The 22,597-nt window shown below is 42.4% G+C and overlaps 1 protein-coding gene across 2 annotated transcripts; it reads right to left on the reverse strand.

Annotated features, from left to right (window-relative positions):
- Positions 1-12,206: 12,206 nt before the first annotated feature.
- Positions 12,207-19,559, reverse strand: arrdc2 (arrestin domain containing 2). 2 transcript variants are annotated; one of them, XM_072660660.1, is made up of 9 exons: positions 19,541-19,559; positions 18,847-19,107; positions 15,488-15,557; positions 15,206-15,353; positions 14,992-15,094; positions 14,599-14,855; positions 14,165-14,327; positions 13,904-14,055; positions 12,207-13,622 (listed from the first exon to the last, which is right to left on the reverse strand). In XM_072660660.1, the coding sequence occupies exons 2-9, from the start codon at positions 19,103-19,105 to the stop codon at positions 13,569-13,571; spliced, it is 1,206 nt and encodes a 401-aa protein (XP_072516761.1). In that variant the 5' UTR covers positions 19,106-19,107; positions 19,541-19,559; the 3' UTR covers positions 12,207-13,568. The 2 variants fall into 2 exon arrangements, with proteins under 2 accessions (XP_072516761.1, XP_072516760.1); XM_072660659.1 differs by lacking the exons at positions 18,847-19,107; positions 19,541-19,559 and adding an exon at positions 15,981-17,654.
- Between the last annotated feature and the right edge of the window lie 3,038 nt (positions 19,560-22,597).

A 22,597-nucleotide genomic window follows, 5' to 3' on the forward strand; every position in this document is an offset into this window, starting at 1 on the left:
TGGCTATCAATTTTCCCTATGAACACAATGACTGAGTCAGCAACAGCTTAACAGCTTTTCGTACCTTGCCCCTTTAAGGTCTGAGGACACAGACTTTTCTGTTGCCCATCTGAATCTCTGCATACTTTATTAGCCTCCTTTCACCCTGTTCTTCAATGGTCAGGACCCCACAGGACCACCACAGAGCAGGTATTTCTAGTCCTTCATCAGTGGTCACAGGATGCTGCACACAGGATGCTGTTTGCTGGATATTTCTGGTTGGTGGACTATTCTCAGTCCAGCAGTGACTCTGAGGTGTTTAAAAACTCCAGCAGCACTGCTGTGTGTGATCCACTCATACCACCAGCACGACACATACTAACACAGCCACACCACCAAGTCAGTGGCAGTGCAGTGATGGGAACGACCCACCACCCAAATAATACCTGCCCTGTGTTGGTTTTATGGGGTGCTGGCCATTACTATGAAGAGATATAAAGTGCTCCTATATAGTAAGCTGTGTAGATTGCTTAGATGTGCAAATTTCACTGATTTGTCCACATTTCTACGTGATTTGTTCTTGAATCGGGTTTGATTGTGATTTGTTCCACTCAGTGAATTTTATTTTTTTCACAGCAGTGATGATAAGAAACAGATGTATGAAGGGAGTAGTGCCTAGTAAGGCTACATCACAGTAGGTTGTTCAATTAAATGGTTATGAAAATGCTGCCTGATGCTTGAGACAGTATTTTGTGGTAATTTTGTGATTAAAAATGGCCTAATAAAATAATATAATAATTTTATGTTGAGAGGTACTAGAACAGTGTTGTAAGGCAAAAAAATACATAAACATGTTCTCACCTTGATTAGCATTACATACAAAAAGCTTGTGTAGGTTGAGTATGTTGGTTTTGGATAGTCCATAGGCATATTTTTGTTGGCCTTATCACAACCCATGGTTCCTATTATCACCATTGTAAACAAATTGCAGTTGCTATGTTTCTCTATAATTAAACACTTCCCACAAACCCATTATTAATGACTTTATTAACATATAATGACTACAAATTTACAGAGAAATAAAAAAAAACTGGTGGAACTCCACATTTCAAAATCGCTGCAAATGTCAACAAAACCCATGCACCATTTGTTAGTACATTTCAAATTTCAGATTTCAACAGAACACAAGGTGTCCCTGAACCTTTCATTGGGATATTCTAAGCCTAAATCTCAGTACACTGCCCAGAAGGCTGTGACTTTCATGGGTTGTAACTATGTTGTTTACCATTCACTAGAATCAGTTTCCTTATTAATTTTGGGTCAATGTATAAAATGCTCTGGCCTGTGTGTGCATAGCCTGTGCTAGTGTGAACATGTTGTGGTCGTTTCACTTTAACCTACATAAGGAGGGGTCCAGACGGGCCTGTAAATTCTGTTTACAGCCTGGACGGAATACTGCTGCTTGTTTTCAAGCTGCTAGAGGTGAAGAGTGCGAGCAGGAGGGCATTGCTTTTCTGTTTTGCATGGTTAAGACTGGAGTTGGATATACAAGAGCCTGCAGTTACAGCACAATGGCCATAATTTGCTCCATGTACCAACATGTAGGACTAAGTGAAGCCAGGTCTCCTCATATGGCCTCATCTCCTAAGGTGTTTTTAACACAGCCAAGGCAAGTCAGCTAAAAAAATACGTCAGAGCAGAGTGGGATGTGTCCTGTCGGCCGTGTCACGTTTTCAGCATTTCTTTGCAAATGCTTGAAATGTTTTAAATATGTCATTTTTGCCACCTATCATATGCTAATTAGTCACTGAAAGCCGAAGCTGCGTCTAGTTCCTGCCATCCTATCAGAAGTCTGTCAGCTGATAAGAAAAAGGTCACAGGCTTGGCTGTCGCATGCTCTGCACTGACTGACCCAGATACATACACACACTCACGCACACACACACACACATACACACACACACACTATGATTCCAAGCCCTTCTGAAGGATCAGACCACACACATGCCAGCTGAGCGCACGGCCAAAAACCATGGTCAAAATTTCTGCTACTGTGAAAAGCTGAGTGAGTAGCAATGAAAAAGGGAAAGGAGTGCCATGCAAAAGTTTGGAGACCCCAAGCAATTTAACCTCAGATAACCTTTACTACAGTCTCGGACCTTAATTAGCTTGTTAGGGCTTTTTCACAATCATTGTTAGGAAAGGCCGGGTGAGGCAACTTTTTAAAGCTCCTCAAACCCTGCCCCAACAGTCAGCAGCTGTGGGTTCATCTCTGAAAATTATAATAATCGATGCCCACAAAGCATGAGAAATAGCAAAGCATTTTCAAGTAGCTGTTTCCTCAGTTCGTAATGTTAAAATTAAGAAATGGCAGCTAACAAGAACGGCAGAGGTTAAGTTGAGGTTGGGAAGACTTTTAAGAAAGAGCCGGGTTGTTAGGCAAATCATAACTCGGGTTGCTTGCCAATGTACCTTCAGGAAGATTGAGCAGACTCTGGAGTGGTGGTTAGCGCAGTGGTTAGCACAGATTGATGATGAACAGCTTAGAAGTTGGTATTACCTCGAAGTAAGAGTGGGTGAAAGCGTTAAATTAGGGAGCTGAAAATGACTTGAGTGCATGTAAAAGTTATCCTAACCCAGCCAACATGCTCATGTGGGGTTCACATGGGTGGAACGTGGGCTAGATGGGTTCCAAGTGGGCATGGGATCTGAACCTGGTGGGCATCCATATGTGGGGCCAATGTGGAATCTGAGAACAAAGCTTTCAGGGAAGCATTCACAGCTTTCTTCTATCAACTACTGGAAGTTTTTTCAATTTTGCCAGCACGGCTAGTCTTCAACCTCCTAGTGCTGAGGGCATGACTAGTGATGACTAGGGGGAGTTCACATGAACTGAGATTGGGTAATTGGCCTTCCAAATTGCGTCGAAACTGTGGTAAAATGATTTTACAAAATTGTGCTCTTCCTCACTTCCTCTGCTGGAAATGACTCCAGTAAAATTGCAATTGTAATTCTTTGTCATTTTTTTTCTTTGTAACTATTCAGCATTAACTATGAAGCCTCTCTGTTAGATCTCTATATGACATATAGGAAACTATCAATACTTTTATTTTGCTTATGTCTTTTTCTGTGTTTATGTAAAGCACTTTGAACTGAATAGAACTTATTGGCCACGATGAGTAAAGATGTGTTTAAAGAAAGTGCATTGTGAATTAAGTAAAAGGCTGTATTACAAGTATTAATCCCTGGTAATTCCACATCTATTGGTTGCTGGGAGTCCAAACAGCATCTATCTGGGTTGGTAGGATGGCCCTCCATCTCCCCCATCACTCAGCATGCTAAAGGCCTGCACAGGCATGTTTTACCTGATGTAACAGCACTGGCAGTTTCTCCTCCACACACATCCAGCAGTCTAATGATGTTCCTTCAATCGTTTGAAGCGGTTGATGTGGTTGATGCGGTTGATGCGGTTGGCTGGCTTCAGCCTTGGAATAAGCACATGCTAGCTGTCACTCTCTTGAGGTGTTGGTAGCATCATGTGCGTGGGAATTGGGAATCACTAAATTGGGAAGAAAATTGGGAAGCATTACTAAGATTCTTTGAAAGGTGCTAAGCAGTGAGCAGTGACATGCATGAGCAACAAAAGCGAACAATCAACCTGACCTTTTATTAATGACCTAATAAAAACAACAGTCAGCGCTCTGCAAGAATGTCCAGGGCCCAGCTCTTTCTCCTTCCCACCGAGCTCTCCTTCATACTTCTCCTGTGCTCTCATCAACATTCTTAATCTTATTGACAGTCGCTACATGATTGTTTACATCTGCTGCATCTCTCTGTTTGTCTCTGTTTACTTGTACATACAGTCTGACGTCAGAAGGTCAGAGAGCGTTTTTTCCCCTAAGGGCATCATGAAATGATAAAAGGAGCAGGAGGGGAACATTCCCAGCCCCCTCTGTCTTCTTTTATGGCCATTTTGTTCCCTTTCTCACTGGGCCAGTTATGCAATTTGTACCACAAAGGAAACAAACAGCAATCTGGGGGAAGGTTATTGATTTGAGATGGGAAATCAGGAAACAGACATAAGTAAACACACACCAAGAAAGGCACTGCCAGAGATTTTGGGCCCTATAAAAAGATACACAACTTTAACAATTCTGCCCAAATACTCAGTTAATACATTTTTAGGGCCCCCGTTATTCACTGACTTAGAATAGTCATAATCCCCCCCATGTGATGCCCCTGTAGGCAATAACACAGCCAATCATCTTTAAAAATGGGCTTTTCAAGGGTTCTTCAGCAAAGGCAATAGTTCTAATAGTTCTCAAAGAACCATTTGGAAGCTGAAGTAATTTTTCACATTGGTGGAAATTCTTTTGTAGATGCTCCTACACACTGTAGATAGTATGTCTAAAATGGTTCTAGATAGCAAAAAGGTGTTCCAAGTAAAATACTTTTCAGTACAATATACAACCATTTTTGCTTAGAATGTTTTTTAAGGTGTACCCATTGCCCTCCCAGTGGCGTCAGCATTGGGCTGTGGAACTGTGTTCTCTGAAGTGAGGTGTTCTCTGAAGTGGTGTTTGCGCTCCAGAACTGATTACCAACATCAGCACCTCACCTCACTCATGTTCTCATGAATGAATGCCATCAAAACCTTTGAGCAACGTTCCAAAATCTAGAAGATAAAAGCTGCAGCTTATGTTAGCTTATGTTACTGCAGCAAAGGTGGGACGACTCTTTGCTAATACCCTTGATGTTGGAGGGACAGATGTAAACAGCAGATATGAGGCAACCAAGGTGCAGGTTTAGTCTCTTGTCATCTCAAGGCTTATCTACTGCAACTTTCTCCGTGCTGGTCTTCCTATGCATGCCATCAGGATACAGGATACACAAAGGCAGTTCAAAGGGAATGCTAGACTATTACTGGCCAGAAAGCAGGTATACCCCTTGAACAGGGGGCTAGTTCATTGAAAGGTACTACACCCACACCCATACTTTGGGGCAATTTGGTGTTTTGGAGCGTTGGGAAGAAGAACCCACACAGACACAGAGAGAACACACCAAAACCCTCACAGATACCAGAGACCAGAGCGAGGGTCAAACCCACAACCTCATGCCCCTGGAGCTGTGCGGCGCGCACACTACCCTATGTGCCACCATAGTACAATCCCACATTATTGCCAAAGACCTTGCAGCATAAAGTAGCATGTGTTGGCATAGTAACAAGCATTTTGGAACAGTGATCATCTTGTGACAAATTTATTGCGGAACCAAAACTGATGACACTAATGTACGTGTGCCTTGGTTCAGACTTTAGAATAGCAGCACTTCACAGCTTGACAGCTTGCAAATCACCATCTCTCATCTCATTCAATGGTCCGCTACAATGGGATCAATGCAGAGCTTTGGCACGGCCTAGGTGCTGAATGACTTTTGTTTAGAGAGATCTGTTACACAATGGTCAGATTACAGTTTTGAATTAATAAATAACAAACCAATCAATTCCCAGCTCACCCCATTTCATAAATAATGACCAAAGACGGGAGATCTTTGTGCTGGCTTATTCCTTAGACCATATCAATTTGCAGTTACTTATGAATCTACAAATGGAATGAGACATGCTGAGGTTTAATAAAAGGGCTGCCCAGCCTTGTTCCTGAACATATACACAACCTGTAGAGTGGAGTTCCAGATAACATCTAACACACCTAACCCAGTTTAACCTAACCCAAACACGGCAGGAACACTGGAAAATTGCGAGAGTGGAGTTAAGTGGTTAAGTTGGATTGGAACAGAACTGCCAGTGGACGAAAGTGCTGCCACTATGACCCGAGGGTCACTGGTTTAAATTCTGGGTCATGCTGCTTGCCATCAGCAGCCAGAATCCGAGAGAGCACTACTGACCTTGCTGCCTTAGGAGTGGGTTGTTGCACTTTCTCCCCACGTCACTCCTAGCGTGATGTTGGTCAGCACAGGCTTCTGATCTAGCATAGCTGCATCAGCAGGGGGCATTGTTAGTGATTGGTGGAGTTCACATGAACAGGGATTGGGTTATTGGCCCTCCGAATTGGAAAATAATAGGGTTAAATTATTACAAATACAAAATTGGTAGCAGGGTTGTTTTTTTTTTGAAGAAAGCAGTCTGCTTTTAAACATCTTGCACATGATGCACTCTGCCACTGAAAATAGACTGAATGAGGAACATAGTGGACACATGAAACAGAAAAACCTGAGTGGACCAAAATAGGCAGGAATGTACCGAATTCACGTGTGAACCTTTGTTTTGGTAGCCACATTAGCCCGAGGCTTCATTCACAACATTAACAATGTCTGGAAAAGTTTCCTAGAGGGCAAGAGTGAGCGTGAGTCTTGAAAACAACATCATCTCAAAACATCATTTTTTTTTTCATTCCTTGAGGTACAATCTGTCCTTCCTTTTGCTGCTAAAGCAATTGTGCAACTCTATCTCCAACCAGCCCAGCACTATTGGGTGCTATGCGCTAATCTTCCACTCCTCTGAGGTAAACACATTCCTCTGCAGGCCCTTCACACTTTCGCCACAATATTTAGACTTCACATGGCGAGCTGCCAAGACAAGCAAAATAACCAACCACGTGCTGTGAGAGTGGGCGGGTGGGCAGGGCTTATGCACACATTGTAAGCATTTAAAGAAGCAGTTTGGCCGGACTGGGACAAACCAGCCCCCATCCCCCCTCCATATGACCTCCTCATATAATCTTAAAGGTGGGAGGAACTTATACTACTAAAAATGTATACTACTTTGGATGATCATAAATCATATGATCATTTTAGCCTATTAGCTATCTTACATCCCAGCTGTCGATACTTCCAAGCTTCACACTGAAGACATAAGACAGACACAACAACAACACAGCAGAGCTTTTGTTGACCCATGATGGTTCTTTATCAGTAGTGAACCATGACTAATACACTTAGGCCTACAATTTAGGCCACACATGTCAAAACCCTGTTAAAACAAAAGGAAAGGGGCACCTGTAAGGGGCAGTGGTGGCTCAGCGGTTAGAGCTCCGGGCTATTGATGACAGGGCTGTGGGTTCAATACCTGAGCTCAGCAAGCTGCCACTGTTGGACCTTTGACCCTTGGATCTTCACCCTCTCTGCTCCGCCCGGGCATGTGTGCTCACTGTCCACCGTGTGTGTTTCACTGGTGTGAATGTGTGTGTTCACTGCACGGATGGGATAAAAGCAGAGGCCAAATTACGTCTGTGTCCGTCACAAATGGTGAATATGGTTGTCTTGTCTTGTAAGACAATGCTAATTTCTGTTAACCCTTCTATGGGATTCTAGTAGCCAGGACTGGGTTTCCCGAAAGCATCTTAGCACAGGTGATTCTTAAATGGTCTTGAATGGTGAACACACTCTTAATCAGTTAAGATGATCTGGGCCCGGTTCACAAAGCTGCTGTTGTCACTTTTTAGTGCAACTCTTTTTATCACTTGAGCAGAAGCCACGGTAACATACTGCCGCTTAATTCAGAAGCTCAACGACCTTATGTCTCAGCATTCAGTTGATTCGGTAGGCTAATGAATTCAATTAGCCTACATAGGTAATGGAATATCATGAAATTTGCCTTGGCATGCTTCGGCATGGTGCATAATGCCTGCCTGTAGACTTCACATCTGTGATAAACGTCTGACATAATCCATTTGGCAACGGGTGAAGTATTCAGATCAGAATAGTTTTGTAGGGGAGAACAATGAGGAGAGCTGTCCTCTGAGAACAAAGCAGACAAGCATTTGGAAAAGGCAGTGAAACACTGTGACTTATAAGGTCTTCAGTTCAGCTAATGGCTCCCATCAAAACAGGTTTAGCATCAGAGGTCACGTTGGTATTAACCAAATGAAGACATTCCAGGCTGTTACTTTTTTTTTTTTTTTTTTGCTGGGGGGTGTTGTGGGGAGTTCTAGAATATGCCTTGGCTGTTATTGGAGCCTCTCATTTCCCTTGCTGCTCCCTCGGTTTCCATGAATCTGTTACTGAGGCTGAACGTGCCGCAAGCTAATCCTTCCCCAGCACTGCAGTCAACAGCCTACAGCCACATGCACAGCATTCAAGGAAACCTTGCTTAGAATGGAAAAGGTTAGCATAAATCACTGATCATTAGCTTTTGCACATGGTGCAGTAACTTTGTTTCAATCTGCCTTAGAAAAGTCTTCAAGTCAGACTGATTTTTTCACTAAACAGCATGTATTACATCATTTCAGTTGAAAGCAATTTTTTTAAAGAATATTCCAACAAAATATATATTTTTTCTCCACTTCTAAAATGTCTTCTGATTTGTTTACATCACCAGGCACCAGCACCTAGTCCTCACCAATGACTAAGCAAAAATGCTCAGCTATCCCAGAGACCCCTCCCTAGTACTGTGTATTATAATATCAAGCTAACTTTAATGCAAAGTACTGTATTTTGAAACACAGGTGTGTCCGTTTTACATGACTGCATCCAAAATCACATTACTTCACAAATTAGTACTAAAATTGTAGGCAGCATTATTTTTGACTGATATGATTTTTAGCCAATTTTCCTCCCCAGTTTTAGATTAGCCAATTACCCAACCCACTCACTAATCACACCCTCCCCCAGTCACATGTAATGCTCCAGACATTGGGAGGTTGAGGACTGGCACATGCCTCATCAGACAAATGTGCAACCAGTCACCGCCTCTTGTCAAACAGCCGCCGTTGCAGCATCACCAGGCAACCAACACACTGGGAGGAAAGCGCAGGGTACCTAGCTCTGACGCACTGGTTAGCAGTTGCCTGTGCCAGGCAGCATCCCACTAGAGCGATGTGGAGAGAGAGAGAGAGAGTGCCATCTACCCTTCCGGAGAGAGCAAGGCCAATTGTGCTCCCCTGGATTCCGGCTGCTGATGGCAGGCAGAATGACTTAGGATTCGAACCAGCGATTCTTGGGTCACAGTGGCAGCACCTATTTCGAAGTCCTTTGAAATAAAAACAATTTAAACACACAAGAAAACTGATTGGCACAAAAATATTTGTAAGAATCATCTGGCCTTGTAAATAAGTACTAATATTAATATTCAATTTCAGCAATACTCAAGTAACTGCACAGCTGAAACAGCTGTACTATGGTGTATGGTGTGGTAGTATTTGGTATTCAAACATAGCCCTGGTTCTACAAATTGAGTTTGATTATACTGAATGTGGTTGCATAAACTGATGTAAGAGCTTGTATGTTTAGCAACCTAAATAACGTCACATGGGTCAGTTTGTTGTTCACTTGTATACCAGCAAACCGGGCATAACATCCCTGAAGGTCTATGGCAGGCCTAGGCCGTTTACACATTGTTAGAGAGCCCGATTCAGAGAGCATGTTCTCAGCCACCCCCAGCTTCATGATACCTCAGCCTGCACGAATACCTTAAAACTAGCCCTCCGAGTCACATTTTCTCCTACTATAAGAAGTAATTCATTCATCTGAGAGGTGGCTTCCCTTTATGCTCCCTATATGCACTGCTAAATTAGTCAGTTGGATGACTTTCCATGTATCAGGAACTGAATGAGCAATGTAATGTATATAGTCAAACACTTAATAGGTCTACTCTAACGTCATATTACTGTCCACCTGTGGATTTTGTGATTGCAGCCATTATTTGAAAGGAAATGGCCTGTGTGAAGTCTGCCTCTGAAGGCTGGCCTTTAGTAAATGATGTTTGCACGCTTTGTCATTCCAATCTGGCCAAGAAGAAAAAGTGGTTGGTCCTGTTTTGCATTGGAGCGTCCCGTGTGGTGCCACATTTAAATTGTTAGAACAGCATGAACCACTTCCTTTAGTGTGACGTGTACACACACACCGCTGTCAGTGAGCACACTAAGCTAGGCACGTAGGTGTACTGCTCCTTTTTTCTTATTTCGACTGTTTTTCACATTCTTAAATATAAAAATACTTCAAATGGGTCTCAGATGACACTGTAGAAGAACCTTTTTTGGTTCCACAAAGAACCATGTTTGTAATTAGGACATGGTGTGAGTGTGAAGAATCTTTTTTTTAAAGGCCTGAGGAACCTTCAGTTGAATTTTTGCAGTTTTTCCACTTTTTGACAGAATGTAAATCTGGCAGCTGTTCTTTACCTTGTGTCAAAATTAGACCAAAACAAATGGACCAATAGAAATGCTCCAAAATGATGGATTCAAAATTTACACTGACAAATTAAAAGTTAAGAAGGTTTTTTCTGTCTCCTGTAAAGTTGCCATTTTGGAGCTATTCAGTTTTTGTGGAGAGTAACAGTAAGACTTAACAAGGCACATACGCTATATGGCCAAAAGTACTGGGACACCTGCTCATTCTCTGTTTCTTCCGAAATTAAGGGTATTCATCCTGCTTTTGTGGGAGTAACTGTCTCTACTGTCCAGGGAAATCTTTCTACTAGGTTTTGGTGCATTACACACCCCACCAGCACCAACTCTCCAACCCATGTCAAAATAGTTGGATGGAGCACCATCCATCATTCCAGAGAACACAGTTCCACTGCTCAATGCTGGGGGGCTGTATACCCTTTGAGTCCAGCCTAGCATTAGAAATGGTGTCTATAGGTTCATGTTTATCTGCTCCAGAGAGTCCTATTCTATTGGCAATACTTCTCTACTGGGACTATACAAGCTAAAGGTGTGTATTTGCATGTGTGCATAAGCAAAGGGTGCAAATCAAAGTAGCTGCATGCACTTATTAGAATGGGTGTCCACAAATATTTGGACATATGAGTTCAATGGCTTATACAGTATATAAATAAGTTTAAATGATTATACACAGATTTGCTTTGCTTTGGCTCAGATAATGAGCTGATCTAAAAACATCTTGAAAGGCTAGATGCCTTCGTACCTTCTGTGAGAAGAGTAAATCTTGGGACTTTCTGTTACGTATTTGCTTTAGGAGTAAGCTGACGAATCTCATTTTCCTGTTTAGTTTAAAAACTGTTCACATCAACTGACAAAGCGCAGGCCCCTCCACTGACATGTGCGAATCACCTTCAGTAACGGCCTGTGCCTGACTGGTCAAAATAATCCCAGTCCTCCAAACACCTGTGTTGCAACAGTTTGGCACGCTCAAACAAAAACCGCTTCACTGGGGAACAAAAAGTTCCCCTCTCTGTTTTCTCTTTCGCTTTCGCACCTCTTTAAAGCACAGTTCAGCAAATGAAAGAACACAGAGAGATTAAGCTGAAAAAGCATGGTCATTAAGCTCTGTAAAGCGGGTATGCTGTGTTCTTAACCAACTTTGGACACTGCACTGTGCTTCTGAACATCTCTGAGCTAGTTATGTGAGATCACTTCATCACTGTGGCAAGAAATAATCAAAAAGGCAGACTTTTCAGTGTATGATGCTGCTTAATAATGGGGAATGTTTGTATTTGTATAAGATCCAGTCTCTCTACAAGAGTTTGTCCATTTATCTAATATTAACAGCAAGTTGCCAACAAATACACCTCAACTTCAAGCTAGAGAGAGGCAGGAACACTTCAAATGATCAGTACTGCGACAATACTGTAGTACAGACCTGTACTTAATTTTGGATTGGACACATTTTTTAGGCATACTCTACAAGAAACCCTACTTTGTAAGGGTTCGCCTGTAGGGTCACCAAATTGTTTCATTCCTTCACCCCACACATACCCTTATAAATAATCTAGTTGGCATTAAAAAAAAAAAAAAAAAAAAAAAAAAAAAAAAAGGGAGCATTTCTATAGGTCCATTTATAAGGAAATTCTGACAGTATAGTGGAGGCCAAGTCAGTGTGTATTTACTGTACCATCACCTGCTGCCTCATGGCTTCTATGCGACTAAAGGTTCATCTTTATCTTCCATGAGAGAGACAGATTTACAGTAAGTGCCATAAAACGGTGACACTTTACTGCCTGAAGCGCTGCCTGAGTTTGTAGGAAACTCACTGAAACACTTCAAAGCTCTCTTGGTGTAAAACCATACTTCCAAAAACACAGCCAGAAAGAAAAACCTGTGTTCTTTGGAATGGCTTTTAAGCGGTCAGCCAGTCATGCTGACAGCAAGAGTAAACCTAGATTTCCCTGGACTTCACAGCAGACTTCAAAGCCATAACAAAGTGGTGTAGTAGCTCACAAATCCATCTCCTGGTCATGTTTCATGACTGAAAATGTTCTGCCATTCGCAGTCGGTTGTATTGAGTGGTGAGGTAATAACAAGCAATGCTTTTTTATTATTATTTTTACTTTTATTATAAAATGATTACCAAAATATATTTGACATGAATAAAAAGGCTAGAAAATACATTCATGTTTACACGAGTGCCATGAACTTTACATTCAATGTGTTCCAACCTGAAGTTATTTGGAAATTAGGAAATTCCTACCCATTTTTTGGAATGTTAAGTACACTTCAGAGTGGCATAACAAGTTCAAAGCTTAATGCAATGTTGTGCATAATCCCTGTACTCATATTGATTGCTGTTGAAACAAAAGAAAAGGCACCTTGGACAAACATGGCTCGTCATCCTCCTCACATTTCTAGAGCTAACCGTTTGTGCCTGCCACAGCTTTGTACTGTGGTGTAATAATCATATTTCCTAAAACCACTGGCAAAAACAAAGATGCACAACAGCCAATCTTTGAAACTCTCAAAGAACGATCATTCCCAGTAACATTGGTATATGTAGCTTTGCAATCAATTCCTTATACATTAAGACACTGAAACACTGATTGGCAGCTACAGGCCATCAGAGCAATCTCTCTTCTCTCAAGCCTGAGGAGTTCCTAACAAACTTCAAAAGCAAGAGGGTGGGTTTTTCTGCTCAGTAAAAAAAAAAAAAAACCCCACACAAAGTTTCTGCCTTCTCGATTCTCATGCAATATCTGACAAATCTCACAGCTCACAAGCTTAACTTTTATGCCCAGTATCACCTGTGCATATCGTAGCAGATCTGGACCTGAACATTAGACCCTTTAGCCAAGTCCACATGAGAGCTTAGATCAACATTATTTCCTTGATGGTAGAAACATAATGGGGAAAGCAATGCACTTTGGAAGCATTTTGGCTACCACCGACAGGTCGTCAGCTCACACATCATTGTGCCAACTAGCAGGTGGTTATTACAGGATAAACCAAAAAGGGTCACTTTAAATAAAATACAGGAACCCACATGGTTTGACACCATTTCTAAAAGGCTTCTTGGTTTACCCTCCTCCACAACACGAACAGTCCACCGATTCCAGCAATTACAAGCTTCGTAGGTTGACTATCATTAGCAGGGACTGACCAGAGTCTGCTCACAGACAGATTAAGGACGCATAAATGACCGAAAAAAATCCATCCAACTTGCACCTTTTTCCGCCCTTTTGAAAAGATGTGGAGGATTCCATCCGGCCACTTAGTCCAATCAATCAACTCCTTCTCGGCCCCCTCCTCTTGGTTGGCACTGCAGAACCTTGGGTGATGAGGCAACTCCCAAGGGATGAGTACCAGTCTCAGAGATCCAGGGCATCCAGGAAGAAAGCAAATCTCTGCTTCTTTGTTTCAATCAGGACATCACCACATGATGCTCAGATGCAATGGTGTTCAACATGTCATGCAGCGGGGTCTCATGTTGATGGGCTGAGGATTCGGGTCCACCTGAGAATGGAAAGAAAGATGCTTTAGGTCAAGAAGAGGTTCATCCAAGTATAGTTATGCACATAACCAACAATAATTTGGCCCTCAACTGACTGGCCGGTGCTTACTGGACTGGATGTGCTTTTACTAAGCTCAATTTTCTTTTTTCTTTTTTTTTTTAATAGACACAACATTAATATAAATAACCATTTAAAGTACAAAATGGGTAGCAGGGAATATGTTTACGGCTCTGGAATGTCAATACATTCTGCAACATCAGTGTGTTTGACGTGGTTGCTTACCTCACTGTACACAGGAGGTGGCCTGAATCGGAATTCCTGCACATAGGCCATGAAAGGCCGCTCCAGCACCCCACTGAGGTCCTCCTCCTGCCGGGCTGCAGAATTCTGCACGGCCTCCTCCTCAGTCACAACGGAGCTGTATTCAGGAGGGGCTGTGGAAAAGAAGGCAACAAACTTGTTAGGGACTTGAAAGGAAGACTCGTGTAATACGACTGAGAAGTCAAAAAGAGGAGTGAGATGGACAATGGTGGAGATACTCACGCTCAGGTTGCTCAGGGATGGCCATGCGAATCCACTCCAGGTTCAGACTGTACTGGCTGCTGACGCTGGAGGTGCGACTGCCAAAAGGATGGAGAGGGATGGTCCCCATAACCAGTGGAAGCTCAAGACACAGCTTGGAGGTACCAGGAACATTTACACAGACCTGGCAAATTGACAAATAGGGGAACATTGAACATCTGAAGACCTGCAGCAATTCTTGGTGAACATGCAAACCCAACTTCAGTTCTAGAGTATGAGGAGCATCTCCACCATACACTAAACCTGCACAACTTCTGCTTCCCCTGCTTGAACATACCCAAATTAACTTAAGAAGGGGGTGATGGATGTACACCTCCAGAACCGGAGTTGGGAAACACTGACAAACTGTCTAAAATCAGAGAAACAGGTGTAGCTATAGAAACATCAGAACTCACCCTGAGCATGTATTCCACTTTAATGATGCGACACTGGAGGATAGAGGGGCCTACAGGGGGGATTTTGATGGCTCGGCCGTGCCATGTCTCTCTACGCTTAGCTCCCACTACATCCCCGCACAGTGTGGCGACGACAGAGCGCTTCTGCTTCATGGTGCCCCTTGCGATAAACGTCTGCGTCTGAGTGATGTAAGCCTTGGGCACCACCGATCTCGAAGTAGAGTTATCAAACTCCGCAAAGACTGGGATCACTTCACCTAAAGAGCGAGGATGAAGCATTAGCGTCTTTGGTTTCAATTTAAAGAATTTCGTTTACTTCAATGCTTTTGAGCTCTCCAAACAAAAAAAAAAAAAACAAAAAAAAAAAAAAAAAAAAAAGACGTTCGCCCTCACCTGGTGTATAGCCTTTGCGGTCGATCTTTGCAGTGATGGAAACCTGCCCAAAGTTTCTGTACCAGGCGCGAGCCATCTTCTCTTTGGTTCCAGCTTGAGGTGCCTGCGTATAAGATTCAAATTTAGCATGGCTTTGCTCCTTTTCAAATACAGCACCATGTTAAAAGCTTGCAGGATAAGAAAGTTAGTTAGTTAGTTAATTAGTCAAACTTACAAGTAGGGACGGTGTATTGATGTCAATGGGCTCAATAACTGTAAACTCCTTCTTGATCTTCTTCACTGTGCACCAGGGTCGATGCAGCTTCACCTTGACCCAGTAGCGAATGCTGCCGTGCTTGCCTTCAAAGGAAGTCACCAGTGTCCTGAAGAAGTAAACACACACACATGCTTATTTTTGCACATCTCCACTGGCTTTGAAATAAATATATATTTTTAAGTCACTAGATATTTAAAATGTCATTCAATGCAAGAGCAATCAGAAAAAAGGCAAACTCACTCCTCTGGCAGCTGGAAACTGAAGGGGTATTCATGTCTTCCAGCAGGAAGGGTGGTCAGTTCCCCATTATCTGTGGGAAACAGATTAGCACACTACAGTTAAAAACCTCCAGTAAAAAAAAAAACTTAAAAACCTTAAAAAATACAGCCTGAAAGCAGGGTTTGTGTGCTGAAAAAAGCACAACCCTCACAAACAACAACAACAACAACAACAACAACCACCAGCATCACCACTGACGCGCTGCACCACCATAACAAAGCCTGGACAAAAACATTTCAGGCAGCAGCTCTTTCTTTCAGGTACGAGTTGTTAAGTGCAGATTAAGACTATTTATCTGAACCGATACTGCCATGATCAAAGCAGTTTCCTATATGCATGATGAATTGCCTGCCAGCCATCTTTCACACTCTCTAAAAGTGCTTGGCCCCCTTGCAGGAAAACAAGATCAAGCGACATGCACGCTCAAGCTCCCCATTCAGCCTGAATGACTGACCTGCCTGCAGAAGCACCTCTCTTCGGTTGAGATACTCCACTTCGTCGCTGTAGTTCTGGGTGTAAGCCGTGCTAGAGCCAGCACTGCGAGACTCCGTCCAGTGAACTTTTGCAAAGCCTTCTGCGTGCAGTTTCAGCGATTCCACGCTGCTCTCTGCAGCCAGCTCGAGCACCACTCTCCCGGACACCACGTCTCCGCTGCTGAACACCGGAGGAGAGTCGATCTCGGGCGAGTCGAAAACGATGGAGAACTTTTTCAGCTTGTCGAAAATCATCGCGGCTCCTCGCAAGTTCTCAAAAAGCACAAATCGAAGGTTCAACGTCGCGCGTGTAAAAGTTTTAACGCGTTTGGGAGTGGCCTCCGTCTCATCAGGTTCAAAACAAAACTGAAGGGCTTCATGGCTCTAGACTACCTTTAACTGTGCAAAATAAGGGGCGGGGCCTCGCACGCTAATTATGTAAGGATCTAGGCAACCAGCGCAGCGAGCTAATCAGCGGCTTAGCCTGGGTGAGGATGACGGGGGGAGTGGGCGGAGCGCTGTCTGATGATTGATGGCTCCAGGTTCTTAGTCGAAAACAAGCTGACTGAGCATGCCCAAAGCCACCGGGACACACAGCGGTTCAAAACACAACACTGCTGGAAGCGGTTCGGCCTTTTTTAGGTATGTTTTGCCTGGACAAGTCCGGTCTAAGCATATGCAAATACGTTCCTACAACAATTGCAACAAACATTAAAAACATTTTCATTCATTATTAGAAATATAGCTGCTACGACTTCAGGACATCTATGCAAAGTGAATTTCCTTGTTTGTTTTTTTATTTATTTATTTCCTTTTCTTTTTTATTGAGAAAACGAAAATGCTAATAATATCTGCACATATAGATCACGATAGGTGACCCAAAGCCAGGCTGACATAGTATTTAGCAAGGCGAAGAAACTAACTGCAGAACAAGCAAGTAAACAAAAAAACAGCAAAGCAAAACAAAGGGAGGAAGAGTTAAAAAAAAAAAATCACATCGCCACCCTGTGGAAAGCGAGTCACCTTTCTTAGGCCCTCAACGTAACGGAAGAACGTCTGGACTGGTTGGCTTTCCACGTAACTGTGGCTCCCTCTAGTGCTTATAACCCCAAACTACAGAAAGGCCCAGCACTACCCTGAAGCAGCTGTTCCACACACACACATTTGGCATTTGCTTGAACAGCAAAAAAGTAAGTATCCTTAAAGGATTCTCACTGGTACTATAAATCACTCAGTATGTAACTATAATAAAAAAAAAAATGCATGAAAGCTGTGAAACAAATGGAAGTGCAGCCATGTAGGCCGACACTGCCATATGAATCATTAGCGTTCTATCATTAGGGGTCACAGAGAGGGTCACATGAACTTTTCTAATGCTAAACTGCAGGGATGGTCAAATACAGACGCTCTGAGTGAAAGTAGGTGCAGCTTGAATTAATGTACAAGTGCTCTATCTATACTACTACTGTAGTAAACGTATGAAAGTACTCGTGTATGACTGTACATGGCTGCCGACGTGTCTCCTTAATGGAACTTTCTCAATAAAACAATATACAAAATCTGTAATAACTTCAAGTGGAAATCTAGAAAGAATACTTTAGAGTACTTTAGTACATCTGCGTTTACTTTAGTACACAAGTATTGTACCCCTGGTAAATTGCATTGTATACTTTTCCACTGCAGCAGCAGACCTCCCAAAGACCCCTCTACAGGTCAGTAAATGTATGATGTTCATGTGCAGATAGCTGAAGATGATATATATTATAAGATTATATATTATATGTGTATATGTATATATATATATATATATATATATCCCTGCACCCCAACACTCTTTTCTAGGTTAGTCCATGTTATTTAAACCAGCCCAACAAAAGCACAGAAAGCAATAGCCTAGTTCAATAGATCCACTTTGCTCACACGTGCAAGTAAGCAACGTAATAAATCAATTAATAAACGATCAGAGTACAAGCAAACGCTTGCACCATCACATATTACTGCACAAGACAGGTTCAAGTCTTTATCACGCCTGTCTAAGCTGTTACACAATTTTACAACAGTGCAATCCATTTTACGTGCTGCCGGCATCACGTTTAATGGCACTAAGATAAGGGGAAAAAATGGGGTATGTGTTTTCCCCACATGAATTGATAGCTGCTTGCAGTCACACTTCTCCAATTGTACCGGCTCATAAAGGTTAAAGGGCAGCATACGGCAAGCTCCTAATAGCATACAGGGTTGTTTGTTGCTGCTTCTGACCTCAAAAGATTAATGATCAGCCAGATGAGTGTCTAAGCGCAGCTCTTTTGGACCAGGAGGACCAACAGGAGGGCCTACAGGAGTGGTGTAAACAGTCTAAAGATAAGTGCACCTACCAACATCTTCTAACAGGCATGTGGCACAACTGCTTTCCTACTTGCCTGCCTGCTCCATCATTAACGTTAAGGAAAAATACACTGATACACTGTTGTGATCTTGGCGGGACGGGGAACGTCTTTCTGATTTGACATCAGATCATTTGGGGGGTTGTGTGATGGGTTATCATCATTACATTGTTCATTACTGACAGTAGGCTTTACAGCTGTTGATCCCTATACTGAACATGCATTAAGGTATTAATTATTATATAGTTTTTGTTTGCAATTTTGTTAAAAATCAAGTCATGTGACTAAAACACTGAAGCTCACCTTACCAATAAATCTAGAAGATCAGATCTGTGCCCAGGTGAGCTCAGAGAACATATGGCTCAAAACGAGTGGGAGACTCATTAATCTTGAGGTCCGAGGGGGTTAAAGGTGTATAACGGCGACTTTATATATAGAAATAAGTCAACTTTATACCACACACCTCGAATGAGCCGCTGTTTCTTGCGGAAGTAGGTGATTTTGGAGGTGTAGTCGCTGTAGGCTGTGTTCACTCCGGCGCTGCGGTTCTCCAGCCAGTGGGCTGTAGCGGCTCCCCGGCCAACCACCTCCAGCGCGGTTACCCTCACCTCCCGCCGGAGCTCCACCACCACCTTCCCGCTCACCAGCTCCCCGCTGGTGTACACGGCATCGTCGGGGCCGTCCAGGTCAAGTGCAAAGAGCTCGATACTTTTGAAAGTCATAGCTAAAGGCAAGGTAGAGAGAGCTACCTTAAATCAACACGGCTCAGTCAGGTTTATAGTATTACTGTACGACTACTGGAGTGCTGTTTTACTTCTACAGTAAACTTTAAACTGGTTATTTACAACCCCTTGTGATACGCCTGCACTGTCTAATATAACTTTATTATACTTGTGTATAATGTAGTAAACTATTAGCTAGTTTGACTGCCCGGATGTAGCTGCCACAAGAGTTTTACAGGAAAGTCTTGTTGTATTATTGTACATCATTTTTCTGTTGCTTAAATGTTTTTTTTTATTTCTTTCTTTGTTTGTTTGTTTGTTTATTTATTAACAACACTCAGAAGCAGGCTGCAGTCTCTTTATAAAAAAAGCCTAAAAATAAAATATTAAAAATATGTATATATATATATATATATATATATATTAATAACGTACCTCTAAGTGTGCAGTCAGTAGTGTCCACATCACCCACAATAACACAGCCAGGGAAATTTAAGTCCACTGCTGGTTTGGTCTCCGCCCTCTGCCAAACGCTCCAATACGATAAGACACGTTAGACCACGCCCTCTTCGTTTCGCAGCCTGAAGCTGCCTTCGCTTCCACAGCAGTACCCTCCTGCTCCCTACACACCGATCACTGTGTGTGTGTGTGTTCGTGCGTGCAGCTGATTAAATCCAGGCAATCCTAATGTCCTGCAACGTCATCATCCAGCACAAAGCAATTCCTCTCTCTCTGTAGACATAATTGCAAGGAACATTGTTTTAATGGTGTCTCCTGGGTTTTAAACAGTACAACTTTGGACTTAAAGCAGCAGTCCTTAAGATTTTCTCTTTTTCTTTTCAACCGAACGCAGGAGTAGCAGTAGTCTTGTGGGAAGGGGCAAAATATTGTAAGAATTGTCAGTATCATTGTGCTGTGCGACAATCCCTGCAACGCCTAATATACTCATTCTAAAAACACAGTGGTCTGGTAGGTTTCGTGGAAGCTTTCCTGGCCATGTCACGTCTTTATGTATTTACGTCACATGCACAGCCTCTGAAAGAGGAGCTAGCACCTTTTGCTGGTTACCTGAGAAACCGCTGCGCTGCTAATGGCGCCGATACAGACAGAGCAGCTACTGCGAGAGTACACTTCTCCGGTCAGAATGGCATGTGGCTGATATGTTGTCTGGGAGGGTACATACATTTATCATCCTGGCGAGGGTCACTTTGGGTGCAGTGCCTACCCACTGGAATACCCTCTGAACAGGGCGGCAGTCCTTTGTATGGTACCACACATACCCTAACACCTAGAGGCAGTTTAACATGGCCAATTCACCCACCATGTGCATTTTTGGGAGGTGGGAGGAAACCCAAACGAACATGGGGAGAACACACCAAGCTCAACTTGCAGTATTATTTATTGTCTTAACGTATGCAGTTTTATTTCTATGCTATAGCAGTTTTTAAACATGTCATCATTTACCTTTTGCCATTCGTCTAAAATAAGGCAGGGGAAAAACAGCCTAGACCTAAAACCATCTACCAACTACAGCTGGTCCAAGTACAGTACAAATAATGCCTACAGTATCAAAGTACAGTTTCTCAAGTGTATTTACCACCACTGATGGTTTGTGCTCATGTACACACAACTATTTATATAGCCCTCACTTGCAGGGAGTGTACCTCCAACAAAGAGAAGTGTCATTAGCCTACATGAAAACAGCCAACTATCACAGATCTGATTCCCCATGTTTTGCCACATCATATTAGGCTACAGATTATGTTTTGTATGAAATCAACTAAAGAGATGAACTGCCATAGCAGTTATCTGTACCTGTGATAGCTGTACATATTCTCACTGACTGTTTGATAACAATAAACAAGTGCTTTCAGGCTAATTTTAGGGAGGCTAACCACTGGTTAAACCGGCATACAGCTTTGCACCACATGCTTTTGGTCTCTTGAGTTGGTTTAAGGGTATATCATTAAATCTTGCCCACGTGACCACAAGCGAAGTAAAAAAAAATAAATCCCATTTGGCCACAGAGGTGAGGTTAGGCTAAACCCTGCTACTGCTGTTTTAGTCAACACTGAAGGCCTCCAAAACAAATGCTATCCAAGTTCAAGGTTACTCAGCTGTCACAGGAGCGAGCGTTTCTGTTTGTTTAGAGAAAAATCAACAAGAAAGGCAAAGTGTGAGGGCTTTAATAGCACCGTAGCGCTTTATCATTGTCGAACGAGTTGTCGCAGATAAGATACTCTACCAAATATATTCCTGTCTCTGCACAGAACTGACCACAGCACATTGGAAAGCCACAGGCCGAGCTACAGGTTTAACCAGGCCTAAATTTTAACACTCTGATGCAGTATTTAGCACATAGCATGCCCGCATGCCTCAGCTTGCCTAGTTCATGCAGAATACATTTGTCTGTTATTGCTGAATGCATTAGCCCAGAAACCCATATTAACAGTAACTGTTGTTACTTGCACCAGTCCTGTCATCATCTAGCCCTGATCTCCCCCGTATACACAACTTCATGTCGGACATGTGGAGATTTCACAGCAGGCCACAAACAGTTGTTTTGTTCTGATAAGACATTTGCCAGCAAGTACAAAAGCAGTGGTGTGTCACAGCAAAGAAAGTTTCAATGAGGTTTATTTGAGAACAGAATCCAGACTTCACATTTATTGAGGTAGTTAACTTTCCCTTCATAAGGTATTGTAGAAAAGCCACCACGCTGCTGTTAGCACCACTTAGCGCACTTCTCCGGTCAGAATGGCATGTGGCTGATATGTTGCCTGTGAGGGTAGTCCAAAGATGCCTTGGAGATGAGCTTAGGCTCAAAAGCTTCTTTGTGGGTTGTTGTGAAGTAATGTTCACTGCAAGGAGGCCTGATGTGACTGGCTTTAATCTAGGTAGGAGAAAACAAGACCAGAAATCTCAGAAAATGCACAAATCACAAATCCTCTTACACTTGCAAAAAAAAAAAAAAAAAAAACAGATTTGGGAGTCAATTGGACCCATCAATATGAATTTTTACTAGTTTTAAAACACTGTTCTGTTCCTTTTATATTGTCATTTTAGTGTGTTTTTGTATGTATTATCATGTATCCTAGAGATGCTATAATGGTTTGCTGATCCTGCTTTTTTTTAATGGACATCACACTCTTGTACATTTTTGCATAATTTCACACAGTGAAATGGTGTAAATTAAAAAAAAAAAACACTAGGCCTTAATAAAGTCCTAGATATGTCACTGACTGTAAACTGTAGTAGTTGAAGTAGGTTTCTGTTGGTAAAAATGGAGAACAGTGGCAAGTCTATGTCAGAGCCAGTTACTTAAAAGAGTCACTGCCAAACTGCTAAATATTAGGTACAATATATGACAATGTTTGTTACAAGCTTACAATTAAACATATAGAATGTCTTTTACAAGCATCAGATGTCCAAATTTAATTGTAACGACCAAAAATGAATGCATTAATGCAAACCAGAGTGAGCTTAGCAATA

Source organism: Salminus brasiliensis, chromosome 17 (genome assembly GCF_030463535.1).
Source record: "Salminus brasiliensis chromosome 17, fSalBra1.hap2, whole genome shotgun sequence".
In the NCBI taxonomy this organism is placed as follows: domain Eukaryota; kingdom Metazoa; phylum Chordata; class Actinopteri; order Characiformes; family Bryconidae; genus Salminus; species Salminus brasiliensis.

Excerpts from the sequence above, each read along its gene's own strand:
- arrdc2 (XM_072660659.1), bottom strand. The coding sequence starts at position 16,254 with ATGATTTTCGACAAGCTGAAAAAGTTCTCCATCGTTTTCGACTCGCCC. Across the intron at positions 14,328-14,598 it reads AAGTGGAATACATGCTCAGG|GTCTGTGTAAATGTTCCTGG; the intron begins GTGAGTTCTGAT and ends TCAATTTGCCAG. Across the intron at positions 13,623-13,903 it reads CACCTCCTGTGTACAGTGAG|GTGGACCCGAATCCTCAGCC; the intron begins GTAAGCAACCAC and ends TTCCATTCTCAG.